The 20,394-nt window shown below is 37.7% G+C and overlaps 1 protein-coding gene across 2 annotated transcripts; it reads left to right on the top strand.

Moving 5' to 3' along the window:
* Positions 1-967: 967 nt before the first annotated feature.
* On the top strand, positions 968-19,105 carry LOC107586392 (leucine-rich repeat and immunoglobulin-like domain-containing nogo receptor-interacting protein 3). 2 transcript variants are annotated; one of them, XM_016273728.1, is made up of 3 exons: positions 968-986; positions 8,395-8,656; positions 16,305-19,105. In XM_016273728.1, exon 3 carries the CDS (start codon positions 16,349-16,351, stop codon positions 18,164-18,166), a length of 1,818 nt encoding a protein of 605 aa, XP_016129214.1. In that variant the 5' UTR covers positions 968-986; positions 8,395-8,656; positions 16,305-16,348; the 3' UTR covers positions 18,167-19,105. The 2 variants fall into 2 exon arrangements, with proteins under 2 accessions (XP_016129214.1, XP_016129215.1); XM_016273729.1 differs by lacking the exons at positions 968-986; positions 8,395-8,656 and adding an exon at positions 13,544-13,703.
* Positions 19,106-20,394: the final 1,289 nt, after the last annotated feature.

The raw sequence follows: 20,394 nt of genomic DNA, 5'->3' as shown, positions 1-20,394 counted from the left end.
TATCTCACAATATCAAGTCAAGTCAAGTCAAGTCTGCTTTATTGTCAATTCTTCCACGGGAGGAGTCTTCTGTGCAGTGGTGCTGTTTTGTGCCTCAAAGCGATGCAGCAATATGACCATTTCTGACAATTTTTCTTGTAATTGGGACTTTTATATCTCACTATGTGACTAAATTGCAGCTTTATTTTTTGTAATTGCAACATTTTTATTGTAATTGGGACTTTTATATTTCACAGTGTGATTATAAATCGTAAATTGCAGCTTTATTTTTTGTAATTACAACTTTTGTCTTGTAATTGGGTCTTTTATAATTAACAGTGTGATTATAAATCATAAATTGCAGCTTTATTGTTTGTAATTAGAACTTTTGTCTTGTAATTGGGATTTATATTTCACAGTGTGATTATAAATCATAAATTGCAGCTTTATTTTTTGTAATTACAACTTTTTTGTTGTAATTGGGACTTTTATATCTCACAATGTGACAATGTATCATAAATAGCAGCTTTATTTTTTTGTAATTACAACACTTTCTTGTAATTGGGACTTTTATATCTCACTTTTTGACTATATCATACATTGCAGCTTTATTTTTTGTAATTACAACTTTTTCTTGTCATTGCAACTTTATATCTCACAATTGTAATTTTTTCTTATAAATAGGACTATATCACACAATGTGGCTATAAAGTATCTCCAGTATCATTTCTCCTTTATTTTTCACCTTAAGATGTAAACTGGCATTAATCACCAATAATCAAAAGCCTAGACTGATAGATTCTTTTTCCATGAGGGCTCTTTCCACTTGTGTGTCAATGGGTGTCCCGTGTCTGTAAAGCAAGGGACCCAGTTTGACTCGAGTCACTCCATACTTAACCTCCCACTCATTATCCCACAACAGCTGCTGGGGTCAGTGGTGACCTGGTGTCAAATGGTTGTCACCGTGTTCTCAAATTTATACAGGTCGACTGAATGCAGTGATGAATGTATGGAGTCGTGTTCTAGTGTATATTGTAAATCCTCTGTCAAAAGCAAAATTTCCACAAGAAGAGCATAAAAACTAGTCAAGGAGAAGTTACAACCTGTCTTTTCAATTCACTCAAGTGAGCCAAGAGTGTGTGCATTTGATTTGATCAATGTGCATTTTCCAGGCCTCAGCTTTGCAATTCAGTTCTAGAGTTAAAACCTGTCAAGGAAGTTGAACTCCACTAGTGTCAGACAGAGATTAGAGCAACCACGGATTTTGAGACACTTTAAAAGCAGTTTATTATTTGACACACATTTCAACAGAGAAACCTCGAAACACTCAAGACACCCTTGAAATGGCAATTTTATAGATAATAATAATAATAATAATAATAATAATAATGGTAATAACAATCTTTTTCTATAGCGCCTTTTAATGTAGCACTTTACATAAACAAGTAAAATAACAAAATACAAGCAAAATACACCATGTGAAGATTATAAAATAAGCAAGAAAAGAAGATATGCATTCAAAACACTTAAAAATTAAATTATATAGAATTAATACCAAAAAATCAAGTAAAAGATACCCTAAAAAATTAGTTTTAATGTGAGATTTAAAAAGGGATTCAAGGATTTTGCCTTATCTCAATAGGTAAAGAGTTCCATAGTTGTAGAGCTAATGAAGAAAAAGCCCATTGATCTTAAAGGGGTCATATGATGCGATTTTAAGTTTTCCTTTTTCTTTGGAGTGTTACAAGCTCTTGGTGCATAAAGAAGATCTGTAAAGTTGCAAAGACTAAAGTCTCAAATCCAAAGAGATATTCTTTATAAAAGTTAAGTGTCAACCACGCCTACCTAAAACGGCTCATTCTAACACGCCCCCACATATCTACGTCACTATGTGGAAATATTAACCAAATGTGCATGGAAAGAAAGAAGGCGTGGTTTCAGGAACAGCAGTCGTGTTGATGCAGCCATGTCAGGGAGACGCTGTGTTTCAGTGCGAAAGCAAAAGCACTTTATTATGTTTTGTTATTAGTTTAAGTATTTGCTATTGACTGTTCAAATGTGGAGTTTTGCGCAGCGCAGAGTAACATGTCGTGTGTGTGTGTGTGTGTGTGTGTGTGAGGGGAACAGGGTAGCATCACAGGAGAGTGAACTGCCTGTCAGAAATCATAGCACGTCAGCTGTCTTAACTGCGACTTGTGTACGGCGTCATTACTGTGTCTGTGACGCGACTCTGTTGCCCTTTTGGGCTTGAACTGATGGTAAAACTAACGACATTATTAACTGTCTTGATATTTACTTTGAAAGCGGAAGCTGCGATTATGGTAAGGGGCGTTACATTTCCGACGCGTGTTTGTGGTGTTCGGCCAATCACAATGCACTGGGTCAGCTGGCCAATCAGAGCAGACTGCGCTTGTCAAAGGAGGGGGCTTTGTTGAAAACTACTTATATTATTAACAAATATTGAGGTGCCAGACCATGTAAAGCCTTATAAGTAAGCATCAGAATTTTAAAATCAACCCTAAACCTAACAGGGAGCCAATGCAAAGACCTCCAAGATAGGAGAAATATGATCTCTTATCTTAGTTCTAGTTAGGATTCTTGCAGCCACATTTTGCACAACTTGCAATTTGTTTAGGGTAGCTTTTGAAACCCCAGCCAACAAAGCATTGCAATAATCAATACGGGAAAATACAAAAGTGTTAATCAACTTCTCAGCAACAGGGAAGGACAGCATTTGACGTAATCTGGTGATATTTCTAAGATGAAAGAAATATGTTTTAACAGTATTCTGAACATGAGGCTCACATGTTAGACTAGAATCAAAAATCACCCCCAGATTTTTTAGTTTTGCCCGAAACTCCATGATAGGACCATCAACTGACCCAGCTTTACGTATTTGGTGGGGTGAACCAATGAGCATAATGTCAATCTGTTTCCTGTTAAGACAATGAAAATGTTGTGACATCCATTCCTTTATCTTAGAAATACATTGAGATGATACTACAGGCATAGTATCATCAGGTTTTGAATGTATGTAAATTTGAGTGTCGACTGCATAAAAATTAAATTTAAGACCAAGAGATCTCAAAAGTTGACCAAGTGGAAAAATGTAGATGTTAAAAAGCATGGGGCCCAAAATTGATCCCTGAGGGACTACAGAGTGCACGACACCAACCTCATACCTAAATCCACCCATGGTAGCAAATTGCTTACGATCTGTGAGTTCAGAAAAAGATGCAACATGTGAAAGTCTATTACGATTCAGCAATTTGTTAATGGAATTAAACAGATGTTGTTCTATTCTCACTACCCCTTTATGGATTCCTAGACTTTTTTGGTTGATGCTCCATCTGAAAACATAGTAAGCTGTCCACAGAGGTAGTATTTTAAGGGATCACAGGCTCTTATGAGTTTTAAGGTAGGCAACTTAATTATGCTGCCTTATTTTCAAGCTACTGCTAATGCTTTGCACTCAAGCTCACTAAATAAGTTAAAGATGGTGAATTAGGTGAAATGTTGATTATAAGTTCTTGTATTTCATTCATTGAAAAAAAGTGTTGATTTAAAAGTTTTTCAGTGCAATTAAAACTTGATTTTACCTCATTTATGTGAGCTTGAATGTACATTTTATGCTTATATCATGCTGTTAGTTTAGCAACATGCTAACTAATAACGAGTCACATTCTCCTATGAGGAGCACTATTTTGTGAGTTGTTGCCTATTTAGTGCGCTCTTAATCAGTCACATATGAAGTTGCATGACAGCTAGGATTCCGCCAATGTAGGCAGCTTGTTAGTTTTTGATACAGAGCTACTATGTCAGAGGAGAATTTGTGGGTTTTTGCCAAAGGCTTCTTATAATTGGGAGGAACAGGGTAAATTACTGAGGTAAAAACTGAGCTTCAGCTTTCACGCAGCAGGAGAATAAGAAACGGTTCTCACTGGTGCTTGATAACTCCAGCTAATAGTGTCTAATTGCTCTCGCTGATTTGTAAGCAGCATGAACATTGATTAAAGGCAACGATGTTGCGAAGAGGCAGCAGACGGGTTGCCAACAGCCGGAGGGTCTGATTGTCATTGCAGCTGCTGCAACTAGCAATAGATTAGTGAAGGATTGCCAATCTCAACCAAAGGTCACTCTCTGACTGTATGAACAACTAGCATATCTATTAGCCCATTAGCATAGCGGTGCACTAAGATCCTGTGTAAAAAAATGTTTCAGATGATCCCACAGGAGTAAAAGTGATCCAAAATGTTTTGTGAGACATGTAGCTGTTTGCATTTGTAGCATAAATGCTAATGCATTCTGGACTTGCTAACCAGGGACAAAGTCATACTTCAAAACAGTCAGCAGAAGTAAAACCATTATGTACATGTATGTGTGTTTTTTGTGTGACTGATTCCGAAATCATGTGATATACATCCAAATTCACTCTCACGGAAGGCTAAGCTAACCCACTAGGCAGTGGCCAGGCAGTCTGAAGTGATTAATTTTGACAGGGTTAGAATGCCAGCCAGTCAAGAGGGTGTCTTCTAATCCATTCAAGCCAAAGAGACGACCGCAGGACGGCGTCCCAGCTCCGCCATGCAACCTAGCTAGGCCATGGCCTTTTCCGACACTGCCCAAAAATATTTCTCATGCAATACCAGGCTTCATGCTTGCCTTTCTTCAGCTTTCTCGTCCTTCTATTTAAAAGCTTATGCAACTTCAGTGTTATATTCGCCCTAATGGAATGCCTTGTAATTTTATCACCCTGTGTTTACATGTAATTGGCCCCAAGAGTCAATTGCGCTAATGAATTGGCAGTTAGGATAAGTATCTCAAGAGGTTGTAGTGGAAGGCATCATAATTAGATGTGTCCTTTGTTTCATGAGTATGTTTTTTTCTTTTTCATGACATGAAAATATAAACATACTTGCTTACAGGTTGTGATTCAGTGGAGCCAGCCGGTTCAAATAAACTGGATACCTCTGTGTGCGTGCGTGGCCGGGCCACGCACTTCTTATGTCACATCTATGCAAAATAAATAATATTCATTTCAATTCAAGTTTATTTGTATAGCGCTTTTCACGATACAAATTGTTTCAAAGCAGCTTTACAGAAAATTAAGTTTCTACAATATATTTAGTAGTAGCTTATCAATGGTGACTGCCAGTTAATGTACATATGGCAGAAATGTACGGAAAAATCTATTAAAGACGTAATCAAACAGATGATGAATACTATTAACAGCAATTATTATATGTTGCAATCAAACTTATAGCAAAATTTGGTAATTCTGTATGATGTTTCAGGGTTGGCATCATCTGAGGTCCTCTGAGGGGTTGGCATCATCTCTTCTCAGTATGCCGTGCACAGGACAGATGCAAAAATGAGTTGGAAAAACCATTTGATTGAAACCTAGTAAATGCGAAATAATTTCAATGCTTGGGCAAACCGTGATAGAGTTGGTGTCGATATAGAACCGGTTTACAGGTTGATTAAAGGCAACGATGTTGCGAAGAGGCAGCAGACGGGTTGCCAACAGCCGGAGGGTCTGATTGTCATTGCAGCTGCTGCAACTAGCAATAGATTAGTGAAGGATTGCCAATCTCAACCAAAGGTCACTCTCTGACTGTATGAACAACTAGCATATCTATTAGCCCATTAGCATAGCGGTGCACTAAGATCCTGTGTAAAAAAATGTTTCAGATGATCCCACAGGAGTAAAAGTGATCCAAAATGTTTTGTGAGACATGTAGCTGTTTGCATTTGTAGCATAAATGCTAATGCATTCTGGACTTGCTAACCAGGGACAAAGTCATACTTCAAAACAGTCAGCAGAAGTAAAACCATTATGTACATGTATGTGTGTTTTTTGTGTGACTGATTCCGAAATCATGTGATATACATCCAAATTCACTCTCACGGAAGGCTAAGCTAACCCACTAGGCAGTGGCCAGGCAGTCTGAAGTGATTAATTTTGACAGGGTTAGAATGCCAGCCAGTCAAGAGGGTGTCTTCTAATCCATTCAAGCCAAAGAGACGACCGCAGGACGGCGTCCCAGCTCCGCCATGCAACCTAGCTAGGCCATGGCCTTTTCCGACACTGCCCAAAAATATTTCTCATGCAATACCAGGCTTCATGCTTGCCTTTCTTCAGCTTTCTCGTCCTTCTATTTAAAAGCTTATGCAACTTCAGTGTTATATTCGCCCTAATGGAATGCCTTGTAATTTTATCACCCTGTGTTTACATGTAATTGGCCCCAAGAGTCAATTGCGCTAATGAATTGGCAGTTAGGATAAGTATCTCAAGAGGTTGTAGTGGAAGGCATCATAATTAGATGTGTCCTTTGTTTCATGAGTATGTTTTTTTCTTTTTCATGACATGAAAATATAAACATACTTGCTTACAGGTTGTGATTCAGTGGAGCCAGCCGGTTCAAATAAACTGGATACCTCTGTGTGCGTGCGTGGCCGGGCCACGCACTTCTTATGTCACATCTATGCAAAATAAATAATATTCATTTCAATTCAAGTTTATTTGTATAGCGCTTTTCACGATACAAATTGTTTCAAAGCAGCTTTACAGAAAATTAAGTTTCTACAATATATTTAGTAGTAGCTTATCAATGGTGACTGCCAGTTAATGTACATATGGCAGAAATGTACGGAAAAATCTATTAAAGACGTAATCAAACAGATGATGAATACTATTAACAGCAATTATTATATGTTGCAATCAAACTTATAGCAAAATTTGGTAATTCTGTATGATGTTTCAGGGTTGGCATCATCTGAGGTCCTCTGAGGGGTTGGCATCATCTCTTCTCAGTATGCCGTGCACAGGACAGATGCAAAAATGAGTTGGAAAAACCATTTGATTGAAACCTAGTAAATGCGAAATAATTTCAATGCTTGGGCAAACCGTGATAGAGTTGGTGTCGATATAGAACCGGTTTACAGGTTTCATAGAAAGAGAATGATGTGCGCCAAATCAGTCGCTGTAGAAATCGAATACTTCATTGTTTGCAGATAAAATAGCTCAACACGAGAGCCAATGCAAACGTAATGATATGAAATAAAACGTCATCATGTTTTAAAGAAGAGTGGCTTGATTAAGTGGTGGAAATTTCAGATGATGGGCACAGATAACCTAAAAGTTTCATAATTTAGTCACATCAAGGGCCAAATCAAATATAATAGCACATTAAAGTTAAAAGTTACACACTTTTTGTGTGTGCGCTGTACACGTCTGGTATAAATGTTTTTGCTCAGGTGGACGAAATGTCCGCCCAATAGAGAAAAGTTTTGATCAGCAAGGGAAAAAAAATTGAGGTAACATTGGTACTGAGCCATTTTTCAAGAGCAAGCGTTTTGTGAATCCCGAGATTGGAGAAGCAGTCGTCAGTAAAATGGCGGGAACACAAAAAAAAAAGATTGGGGTAGTACTGCTGTGGTACAGTGGAATTTTTTTTTTAACCACTGATTCTTTGCAGCCTCTTCTTTCGGAAGTGAAAATAAAACAAATTTACTTTCCCAGTGTAGGACACCGCGTCTTCTCGTCATGATGTTAACCACACGAACAAGCCACAGTGTTTGGGAATATAACGTAGAATATAGGCGGGCATTATGCAAATGTGATACACCGTGACGTGTAGCTGTCACAAAAGTGGGATTCAAATTACTGACGACTCATTTAGGCTGTTCCGAGTCGATTTTTTCTTTTAGGAGACAATAACTTTATTCATCGTGCACTTTCGGCTTTACAACTTTGCAGATCGTTTACATTCACATACAGCTACGTTACACACTGCATGAAAGGCAATATTCGAAATGGCATAATAGGGGCACCATATATTTTTATTTTAATTATTAATTATAGTACCAATTGATCATCGTTTAAATGCCAGACTACTTAAATATTTTTGCTGACCATTTCTATCTAACGCGTCATGTCAGAAAGCTCAAATCATCTCAAACTGGGTTCTTGAACATGACAATGAGTTCACTATACTCAAATGGCCTCCACAGTCACCAGATCTCAATCCAATAGCGCACCTTTAGGATGTGGTGGAACGGGAGACTGGCATCATGGATGAGCAGCCGACAAATCTGCAGCAACTGCATGATGCTGTCATGTCAATATGGACCAAAAGTTCTGAGGAATGTTTTCGGCACCTTGTTGAATCTATGCCATGAAAAATTAAGGCAGTTGTGAAGGAGGTTCAACCCGTTATTAGCAGGTGTACCAAATAAAGTGGCGGGTGAGTGTACTGTATGTGTCCACTTTAGGCTTAGTTTTATTAACGTTAGAGCATACTCAGAAGACGTCATTGAGTCATGGTGATAAACGTTTGCAGTTTATGACACTGCACTCGTGTGTAATCACAATCTTCATGCCACTTCTGTAATCCTCATGATTTATTTCCTCAGCTTTGAGGATCCAGTGACTGGCGGCAGTCCTGTCAGTGCCGTGTCTCAATTTGGAGGGGCTTACAGAGAGGACGTTAATTTACGGGTACTGCTGGCTGTGCCCAAATGCCAGGGGTGCCGCACATGGCTGACCTACTTTACTATTGCCCTATCCTCATGCATGCTGACTGCAGTGCTACTAGGACCTGGACTACCCAGTGGAACTCATTAGCTGCTGCGTAACAAGGGAAACTGATCTTGTGAAATACCGAAACAGCGAAAGGTAATTTATGTTTGATGGAAAATATTGTGAGGTGTGTATTTTGACATTTTAAAGTTGATACCACAGGCGCTAATTATTTTATTTGCTCAAGAGAATATATCTGGAGATGCTTCAGGATTTGAGCTCTCTGGGATGTCGCTCCATGTTAAATCTGATGAGTCACGCCATAATGGAGTATGACATCCACCATCATTGTAATCTGAGCTACTTCATCCAGTGAATTTTCAAAAACCTTGGTATCTTTAATGCTTTCTTTTATAACAGCCATAAATATTTGAACAACATTTCTATTTGCCTGAGTAATACTATAGTTAAAAAAAATCTAAGACGTTAATGAATAACTTACATTTTAGACAAAATAGTTCCCATTACGTCGTCTGTTTTTACTCCACCAATGAAAATAATTCCAAATGAAGCCACAGAAGAATCAAAAGTCGCACGTCTCCAAGAAATGCAACACAGTGGTGTTCTGTTCCTGAATGAAATTAATACGAATGTGATTAATTCATTAAGACAACCACTTTTATAGTTCCTAAATGAATCAGTGTTTTGAAGGAATTGGTTTTAGTGAATGATTCAGTGATTCACTCATACAGTTGTTCCATTTCTAAATGAATCAATGTTTTTGAGTCGGTTTTAGTGAATGAATCAGTGACTTAGTCAAAGACAGTTGTTGTTTTGCATTCCTGAATGAATCAATGTGTTTTGAATGAATCAGTTTTAGTAAATTATTCTATGTAAGTCGATTTCTGCCATGGAATAAAAAAATACTTTTTTTACTGTATAGGTCAGAATTTCTTCCTCACAATTCTTACAACTTTGAAATATAAACAGAATTGCGAAATACAAAACTTGTAATTGTCAAAAAAAACAAAAAAAAACAGAATTGCGAGATAACGATTTTTTCCTCGCAATTCTGAGTTTACATCTTATAAAGTTTATATCTTGCAATTTACACATTTTCCTCAGAATTCTGAGTTTATTTCCCCTAATTTCTTTTTGTTTCCACCATGCAAAAAAAATATAACTATAACTTTTTATTTCACAATACTAATTTTTTTTGCGAGTTTTTATCTCATATATGAGTCTGAATTGCTACCTATAAACTCTGAATTGTGGAAAAAAAGCCTGAATTGTGAGATTAAAAAGTTGCAATTACCTTTATTTTTTGAATTCCATGGTGGAATCAGGCTTCCAGATGATTCAGTGACTCAGTTATACTGTGAATACCATCTTGTTTCTTTCCTGAATTAATGTGTTTTTAAACCTGACCTTTTAATATAAGCGCCAAAAGAAATATACTTGCAATTTGTATATTTGAGAAAATGAAAAACTCTGTTGCTAAATCTTACAAATGTCTGAATGTCATTGCAATAAGGCATATTTAATCGTTTAGTAAAGGCAAATTTAATGTCAAAATCATTAGACTCCATCTCAAAGCTGAACTTTAGTACTGCTGCATTTTGACGACTTTCAATTATAATTGTGCAAATGAGTCAGACGTGGCCCGAGGGGCTGTGAGTCAGACAAAACTGTGAGCACAGTGAGCCTTACGACATTGGTTTCTCTCTTCAGTCACATTCACGTGACTTTTTTTGGCCAACAGCCATTGTTTTCAATGTCATTATCAACATCCTGTGGAGAAACTGTACTCTCCATATGTCCATGGAAATTGGCTGTAAATAGCGTTTTTCATCTAGAAATGAAACCAAATGGCTTCTTCATCGAAAGCTGGATAATTTTTCAAGGTCAAGGCGTTTTGGCCTTCATCGCATACTTTTTTTTTTTTTTCAAAAATTCTGAATTAAATTTAGAACCAACACAAACCACATGTGCAAAAATCCTCCTTGTGGCCTCGAAAATATGGAATGTGAAAGAAAAGAAAATTTTTAAGCTATTTGAAATATGTATATTTTAATAATAATAATAATAATATTGTTTAAATTATTTAAAAATAATCATGGGTCGTAATCCATTCTTGGCCTGGCTACGTCAATTCAAAGTAGTTTTGATTAGAGAAAACAACACCATGAAGAAGATGCCAGCAGTGGTTGTCTGTTTACGTTTTTCTGTCTTGATTGCCACATTTAGTTAGTACCAAGCTTATCTTTGACCTAATTATCTAGTTCCTGCACCATAGCTGAAGCCAAGGATCAAGTCATCTAACGTCACGACTCTCTGAGCGAAGATAAAAGCAGCATTAAGCAGCTGTCAAGTAGAGCATCAGTCAGTTTATTCACAGGATTGTAAGCCAATAAAAGAGCGAATGTTCAATACTGTACATCACTATTCTTGTTGGTCCATCGGGGAGGCGTGGTCAGTCTCTTTGTGCTAGTAGGTCATGTTCATGGACCATGATAAACTGAATAATTCATCCCATCAGGAAACTGAGCGATGCAAATTGTTACTAGAATAGAGGGGCTTTCTGTTCTCACCTAGATCAAATATGCATGTTAAACAAGTCATGTTCTCAGGCTGCGCTGGGTCATTGTCTTTCTTCCCTGAAACACAATTGACACTCTATCCCCTCAAGAGTTGTGTGTGATTGTCCTGCGCCGCTCCTACAATAGCATGTCATCTCTCATTAGCTTTTAGCTGATTAGCATGCCTGTTCATGAACCAGATCAGGTGAAGCTTCATGAATGTTTTTAACCTTCTTTTATTAAAGGTGATATGATTTTCATGATCAGATACTTCCAATACTAGTTAATGTGCAAAGAGAACTACAAATAGGGCTGCATGATTTGGGGGAAAAAAAATCTTAATTGTGATATTGTTCTGATAAAATTTGCAATTGTTTTTTGCTGTGCTTATTTGTAGGGCTGCACAATTTTTCCCCAAACTTTGTGATTTTTATATCAATTCAGTTCTGGTTTCAGACTGTTTTCATTAATAGTCTTCGTTTTAAGCTCTTAAACATATTTATTTGCACATTCTGCACATCTGCTCGAAATAAACAGTCTTTTGGATGCCAAATTCGCTCCTGTGATTTTGATCCTCCTTGTGACTGCACAATATTACAGTACAGCTGTCTTAATTTCTTCATTTTCAAATGTGAAAACTGAAAGAGGCAGCGCAGAGCATTTGTGATTAAATAATTGCATTAAGCCATATAGTGATTGTGATTTATGGTTTAGAATGTACATTTTCAGCTTCTGTTAAATTTGATTATTATCTTTGACATTTCCTGTTCCAAACTTGGTCATGTTTACAAGGCTTTATTTCTTCTGTGGAACATAAAAGAAGATAGTTTGAAAATGTAACTAAAGTCAATGGGGTCCAAAACTAAAACATTTGGAACCCATAGACTTTCAATGTATAGACAAAAAAACCTGACTTTTTTCAAAATTTAGAATTTTATGTTCCACAGATGTATGAAAGTTGTTCAGGCTTAGAACAACATGAGGGTCAATTCTGGCCAAATTTTCGCTTTAAGTTTCTCAAAATGACTTCTGTAGTGTTTAAAAAGCCATGATTGTTTGTTCTTCACACAGTCAGCATGTATAAAGTCAGCATTTCGCAGTCCCTGCTCCTTGTTCGTCATCTCCTTGAACTCCCAAACGTCTGCTGAATCCGAGAACGTCTCTGGTCTCAGATGGCTTCTGTTCTCCAGCAACACGCCGTTGCCCTTGTCGGCTTTTGTTTGGCCAAGGATTCCATTGCTTCTGTGAAGTACGACGTGCCCTTGAGATGGCACCTCCAGGGAGTCGACATTCACCCTGAGCATCCGTCATTTGCCCCTTCCTCATCCTCGGTTCACTTCATCCTGTCTTACTGTCTGCTCGCGGGCCATTGTCGGGTTTCCCCAAGCTGCAGATGATAGATGGGCTTGCGGAGCAGCAGGAGACAGAATGAGGAGGTTATGAACGGTTATGTAAAGAGATGTGTGGGCAGCATTTGAAATCGATGTGAGTTGAAGAGTGCCATCAGCTGCACTAGACTAGTGCAGATCCAGCGGTGATATATGGGAAAGTTGACGCCTCCACACACTTCCCTTCAGCTCATGACCCCCTCCATGAGTTCTTGCACCTGCCCTATAATTTTTTTTTTCTCTTCCAGTGTGTGTTCATTATTCCTTTTAATGTGCTTTCTCTCTAATTAAGGTACTAGGCTGCCTTAATTGCTCCCAGTCTGTATCATCTGTTTAAGAGTTTTTTTGTTTTTTTTTCAACCCAGATAGACTTTTCTCTCTGATGTTTGTGTGATGTCAGTCTGTGCTTATGGTGCTATTTTTTTCTATTCTCCTCATTAAACCTGGTCTTGTTTATGTAGGACAATATCCTGGATTCGACAGAAACATTAAGCACCACATAGTTAAGTGTTTTTCAAAACAAGCACTGCTTTCAAAACTGTTGAATGTTTTTCATTTCCTTTTTTACTCCGACTAGCTCTTAATAGTATGATTCCAGGATGCGTTGATTTTAGGCTTCTTATGATTGCATAAAATGACTAACACTGCAAGTTTAAGTACCCAAAAAATGGTTAAGTAGACAAAATGGTAGACGACACTTAAGTCACACTTAAAAATTTATGAATGTGATTGCATTAGATAACAAAATATCAAACTAGTGTTATTTATATACTATTCTAGTATTTCTATATTATAGTATAGTATACTATTAATAAATAAAAAAAAAATATATATATTATATATTATAGTAATAGTTATAATTTTTTTTTCATTTTCATTTTAATATTAGTAAAATTTTTAGTAATTTTATTATGTAATATATTTAAATTCCTTTTTTAATATATATATTTAGCATCTAATGCAATGACATTCAGACATTTTTAAGATTTAGCAACAGAGTTTTTCATTTTCTCAATCTGTTTTAGAACATTGATCTTTTTGTATTGATATTTTATGTTTAACCAGCCTCTCAACAGCTGTTATGGGAAAATAAACACTAATTGCTTGATTTGCCCTTCACGTATCGACTAACAGCTGTTATGTAATTCTCAGGTGACATGCTACCTTGCTGAGGTGAGCAACAGAGCAACGAGGTAGCCGTGTCTCTCATTTACTCCTGACAACTTTCAGGTTGAGGTCAGCTCCATTTAAATTCCAATGCAGGGGAAACCAAATTTGGATTCAATTTTAGATACATTTTTGCTCACCCCCATGTCATACCACAGCACACAAAAAATATTTAAAAAAATGTCTCTCTCTTTATTTTTCTGTTGTCCATACAATTAAAGTCAGTGGGGTCCAATGTTAGTTTTGATTATGTGGATAAAAACAGTTTAAACAGTAAAAAAATATATTTTGTTTTCTGCAGAAAAAACTCGTACAGGTTTGGAATGACATAAGGGTGAGTAAAGAATGGCAGAATCATAGGCGGAGCGTGTGTAAGGCCAGGGGGTCTTGGGGCAAAAATGCCACTAAATTGGACAAAAATGCCCCTGCACAAACAAATTAAATCTATTACGTCTGTTGCTAACAAAGTGTAAAGGAATAGAAAGTGTCGACTGCGGCATTAAATTAAGATTTGCTCATGTTGCACCATATTTCATTTTAGGTGTTTTTACAGTGTTGCGCATTATAACCAATCAAACACGATTCTGTTGAGCTTAGGAATGCAATGGCCAATCAGAGACGTTCAGATGAGTCATCGCTGAAACTCGTCAGCTTTGTTGAATGCGTGCACGTTCCATGACTGAATTCCGCGAATTCTCTCATCATAAACAACATAGCGCAGATGTACATAAAATGTAAGTAAGGGATTCATTTCGCAGTGTAGACAGTTTCAGTGATTAGAACGATACTTGTTTTTTTTTTGAGAGTGCGATAGATCAAAGTTAGTGATAATGTAATTTCTGTACATAATTTATTCGCGTTTGAATAACCGTGGGAAGGAAACTCTATATAATTAGCAATTTCTAATGTTTTAATTAAATTGTAATGAAATTAAATGCAAATTCAGTCCCATTAAACATATTTTATTAGCCTACATGACACCCATGTCTGGTTCTTGCCTAAAAAGACAGGTTTATGATGTTTGTAGTTAATAGATTTGGCTGCTTTTAGCTTTACCCTGGTGTTGGTTCACCCTCCGCCTATGGGCAGAATTGTCATTTGTGGGTAAAATATTACCATTAAGGTGGTGATATCTTTTTGAATGTGTCTGACTATGGAGTGGTATAGTTACAGTATTTGTATTCTAAAATTTGGAGTTATTGCACATCTGCATGGATATAAAAATTCATATGAGAGCACTTTCCTGAAGACAATTAAATTTAATAAGCAGCTGAAATATGCTTTGTTGACATCTCATGAGGGGATGGAAAGAAAAGTGGCAGGGTATTAATCATTGCTTATTATTAGTATTCATGATTTTCTGACATAATGACCCATGACACAAGCTTTGACACCTGAGACATAGTCAGGTGTAGTTTTCTATTCACCTCACGCTGCTGATTGTTTTATAGCGATCCTATGAACTCCATTTGTTGTTTGAAGCAGTGGTCTGTGCTGATTGGACAGCTTCTTATTGTCAACTGATATGGGTTTGAACCAGGGGCTTGTCATGCTTTTGGGTTACCAGAGATGATGGGGCAGGGAGAAGAAGGGTTGTGCTGGGGTACATCTGAAATCAATAACAACCTGGTTGCTGGTACTTGGACTATTAGACTTCTGTTCCATAGGTAAGTCTCATTATGGTTCATTAAGTCTCATATACTTTAGCACCAGGGTGGGCCTGAATGTTCATATCAAAATGCACTGACTGGGATATCTTCCATTGCACATTTGTAAAGACCAAGTTAACACTAAAATATATTTTATCTAACAGGTTTTTGCCCCCAGTCTTTTATTGAAATGCTACCTACTGTAACACAAATCAAGCATGATCTTAAGTCATTTTGAAGCCATGCCTAGCTCAAAGCTCGATACAGTACATATATTTCTTGGCTTATAAAGATAAAAAAATCATGATCTTAACGAGGGTATTACGTCATCTGAGATTTCAGCCTGTTCATGTGTAAAGTGTTCATGACATGCTAAAGCTTTTTCTACTTTTGTCCTTACCATTCAGTGAAAATAGCTCCGTTTTATAACACTTTTTTATTTATTTACATGGCTTAATCTTACAGTTTTAAAGGCCTGTTCTCACAAAGACGAATGTTGGTCATGAACATTTGGTGCAATATAATCATCCAGGTTGTCTATTCAGATTCATGCAAGAAGAATGGCAGACTGGGTGAATGAAAATGCAAATTCACTCTGACAGTGACGCTTATAGAAAAGCAGAAACACCCCCGTTACTCTGGTAAACACAAAGCAATGTTGTGCAACTTTCAGTTCCCGACAAACATTCATCTTGGTGTGAACAGGTCTTAATGGTGTTATGAAGGGGGGTTAAATTCATTAAAATTGCAGTTTTACGGACACTTGACCTTAAGATTGTTTATCCATGCTAGTCTGAAAATGTGCTGTGTCTTCACAAATATATTTTTTACAGCTGCTCTTTTTTGGCCTGTTTTCTAAAACATTAGTAGTAGTCATGCTCATACAAATTGTAAGTAATCATTGGACTCGGGACAGTTTATTTCACAATGCTGTAGAAGTGGTTATAGATGAGAGTTGCAAAGCTGTGATTAATCAATACCTGTTTTCTTTGTGTGTGTGTGTGTGTGTTCTTTTCTCTAGGTGTGAGGTGCAGTGATTCGGCCCCAGTAAGGTAGGGAAGGGGCATGGCGGGTTGTCCAAGCCTAAGCTTACCAGGGCTGTTTGTGCTCCTAATTGCTGCATCCCTAACACATGGCCAAAGCTGCCCACAGCGCTGTGACTGTATCCCTCATCAGAGAACCGTGATGTGCCAGAACAAACGCCTGGGCTCTATTCCTGGGGGCATCCCGGCTGACACACGGCTGCTGGATCTGAGCAGCAACAGTTTGCGCTGGGTGGAATACAATGACTTGGCGACTCTGTCGAGAATTGAGGAGCTAGACTTGAGCGAGAATCTCATCAGTGTGTTGGAGCCTAATGCCTTCTCCAGCTTGCTTAATCTTAGAGTGCTGCGTCTGCGAGCCAACCAGCTTAAACTCGTGCCCATGGGTGCCTTTTCACGTCTCACCAACCTCACCACTCTGGATTTAAGTGGGAATAAACTGGTCATCCTGTTAGACTTCACCTTCCAGGACTTGATGAACCTCCGCAATTTGGAGGTTGGTGATAATGACCTGGTGTACATTTCAAACAAGGCTTTCATAGGATTGGTGGGGCTCCGGGAGCTAACCATCGAGAGGTGCAATCTGACCTCTATAACTGGACAGTCTCTTTCCTACCTTCGCGGCTTGCTGACTCTACGATTACGCTACCTCAGTATTGCTTCATTGGAAGAGCAGAACTTCCGCAAACTTGGTGGGCTGCGGGGTCTTGAGATTGACCATTGGCCATTCCTTGAGTACATTTCTCCTCATAGCTTCCAAGGTCTCAACCTTTCTTGGCTCTCGATTACCAACACCAACATTTCCACCGTGCCTACGGGTGCTCTTCGCAACCTAATTCACTTGGCTAGCCTCAATCTGTCTTACAACCCCATTTCAGTTCTTGAGTCCTGGGCCTTGCGGGATCTTGTCCGCTTGAAGGAACTGCACCTAGTTGGTACAAACCTGATATTAGTGCAACCCTATGGTCTTGGAGGCCTGCAACAGATACGATTGCTCAACTTGTCAAACAATGGATTAGTGACCCTGGAGGAGGGATCCTTCCACTCGGTTAACACGCTGGAGACGTTGTGTGTAGATGGCAACCCTTTGTCTTGTGATTGCCGCCTATTGTGGATCCTGCAGCGCCGGAAGACCCTCAACTTTGACGGAAAGTCACCCGTTTGCGCCACACCCATGGAACTGCGAGGAAAAGCACTTAGTACCTTCTCAGACTCTGCGCTCTTTGACCATTTCACCTGTCAGCGGCCTAAAATTCGCAACCGCAAACTGCAACAGCTGACGGCACGTGAAGGCCAGGTAGTGTCGTTTGTATGTCGAGCAGAAGGAGACCCAACTCCGGTCATCTTTTGGATTTCACCTCAGCGCCGACGTATCACCACCAAGAGTACTGGGCGAGTGATTGTCCTGCCTGAAGGTACGCTGGAGATCCGTTATGCCCAGGTAACAGACAGCGGGACCTACATCTGCATAGCAAGCAATGCTGGTGGCAACGATACCTACTTTGCCACCCTGACAGTCAGTGGATTGCCATTGGATGGTGCTTTGGCAGCCAATCGCACCTATTACGTGGGTGATCTTAATGACACAAATTTAAACGACACGCGTGTCTTTCTCAAGTTCACATTGGACCTCAAGACCATCCTGGTGTCCACAGCAATGGGTTGTATTATGTTTCTGGGTGTTGTGCTTTTCTGTTTCATTCTCTTGTTTGTGTGGAGCCGCGGACGAGGTCAGCGCAAGAACAATTTCTCAGTTGAGTATTCATTCAGAAAGGTAGATGGTCCCGCCGCCAGCGGGGGTCAAGGAGGGGCACGAAAGTTCAACATGAAGATGATATAAAATGGACACACAAACAGTTTAAAGAAGTTAAACGCACATTATTGTTATTTCAAACTGAAATAAATTTCTAATACCAGTCCTGCAGTTCGGATACCAGTTCGGATTTTAAGACACAGAGGGTTTTAATGGGAGCAATGAATAATATATTTGCTGAGGGGTACTTTCCCATCAGCAGCTATTTATAATCTAACCTTTTGGTGTCTTGGGATATTTTACACATTTATTAAGACATTTATGATGAATTTCATACTTCTGTGTGACTGGCATTAGGTACCCATTTTAAGCCTTCTCATGTGAGAAGGCCAAGCTTGTAGTGATGTATAATGACCATTAAAAATACGACCATGCAATTTTCTACAGAATATGGCCTTCTAAAATGAAAGTTCAATTATGTTCTTAATATTTTGGAGGTTATTGTGAGAAAAGTCCAGAATTATTTAGATTATAATTATTTAAAGGGCTGCTTTCTGCTTGCCATGAAATTGCCAATGCCCTCAAAAGTAAAAAATCGAACATTATTGCATTTTGCTAGGCAATTGCTCAATAGTTTGTAGGCAATAAAGTGGGCATACACTTCACACTGCCAATTTAACAAGGATTTGTTGTTGGATTAGGCCCATATTCTCAGCCTGTTAACCACTTTGTTGGACATATGAGATGCTAGAAGACTGTTTAAAACTGTTTAATTATATCTTTCTTAAAGAGTTAGTTTATTCGGTTTGCTATGGTTAATAAGGCCAGATAACGAGTGCTTCTATATTACACTGCCACCTACTTCTGAGTCATGCCCGCATGAAGTTAAACTGTCAGACACACACACAAAGGTACTGTAGTAACAACATAAAAGCACTTCGTCTTTATAAAGGCATTACATATTTATCAGCTAAATACCAATAGCCTCAGTATCTAGACTGGGTTTAAGACATTTGTATTTTAATATATATATATATATATATATATATATATATATATATATATATATATATATATATGGCTGTTTTGTGTGTGTGTGTTCATTATAGTACCCAGGTTTCATGTTAAATAAATTAAAGTGAAATACTTTTATTCAATATAAAATGTTCTTAAATTAATAAAAAATTATATGTGAAAACTCTTAAAGCGCTACTGCTTTAAAAAACAAAATCTTTCTGAGCGTTTTATTACTGGTGACCTTCAGTTGTACACATGTCTTTATGCCTCTTCTATATAAGTGTAAGTGTCATAACTAATGTCATGTTCATTTGCATGAGTATACAAAATACAGTCAGAGATAGCTTGTTGTGCACAGGCCACTGATCCTTTTACCCATCATGGAGTTTTTACGCTTGTATCTTCTGTTTATAAATCGCATTGATGATGAGTTAGACTCTGCTCAAGTGCTTCCGCTTAAAATGAAACAGAAAGGCACTTTACAAAGCTGTTCTGCTGCCCCCTAATGTTAAAATACGACAGTTTAAAGAACACAGGGTATCGGTCTCAACCTTATTGCCTTCTACCAACACAAAGCTTAAATTAATTAGATTATGGGCTGTTTTGTTTGAACAGATCAAATGCGTCCTGTACTGTCTTATTTTATGCAGTGTTGTATGCACATTGCAAACTGCCAGAATTTGTCAATAGCTACTGTAAAACTAATTAAAAGAAGCTTTTTGATATTTTTGTAAAAAGTCATTTTACAATTTGATTGAATATAAATGAAATAAATGGGGATCCACAACATTTTTATGTTCTAGATAGTTTTATTCATAAATATGTTAAGAATATTGTTCTTATATTGTACCAATGACAAAAATGCTGTTTATGAAAGCATGTACCTAAGTCCCTGTGTTGGAATTTCTTCTTTTTTTGGTTCTTCATGTCATCATAAAGTAATATTAAATATGAATGTTTTTGACTAATTTATGTAATGTAATGCATATATAACCTTTAATGGTTCTCAAACATTTTTTTTATTTTTGCAAATGCCAAGATGATGTTCATAATAAACATTTCACAGCATTTTTGATTATTTGTTTATTGATTTTTTGTTTGTTTGTTTGAAAAACTGGCATAGAAACTAAAGTTTACCTTATATTTTTAAAACCAGAACAAAACCCAATCAGAGGAGAATAGCAGGAGAACAGTGTCGGTTGAACATTCGTCTTCAGGTTTACATTGGTAACAACCAACTTACAAACCACCAGCCCTAATTCTATAAACGGTTTTGACCATTTTTGCCTAAAAAGTTT

Source organism: Sinocyclocheilus grahami, unplaced genomic scaffold (genome assembly GCF_001515645.1).
Source record: "Sinocyclocheilus grahami isolate Dianchi unplaced genomic scaffold, SAMN03320097.WGS_v1.1 scaffold81.1, whole genome shotgun sequence".
In the NCBI taxonomy this organism is placed as follows: Eukaryota; Metazoa; Chordata; class Actinopteri; order Cypriniformes; family Cyprinidae; genus Sinocyclocheilus; species Sinocyclocheilus grahami.
Note: the sequence above shows the minus strand (reverse complement) of the source record. Positions and strands in the feature narration are given on the sequence as shown.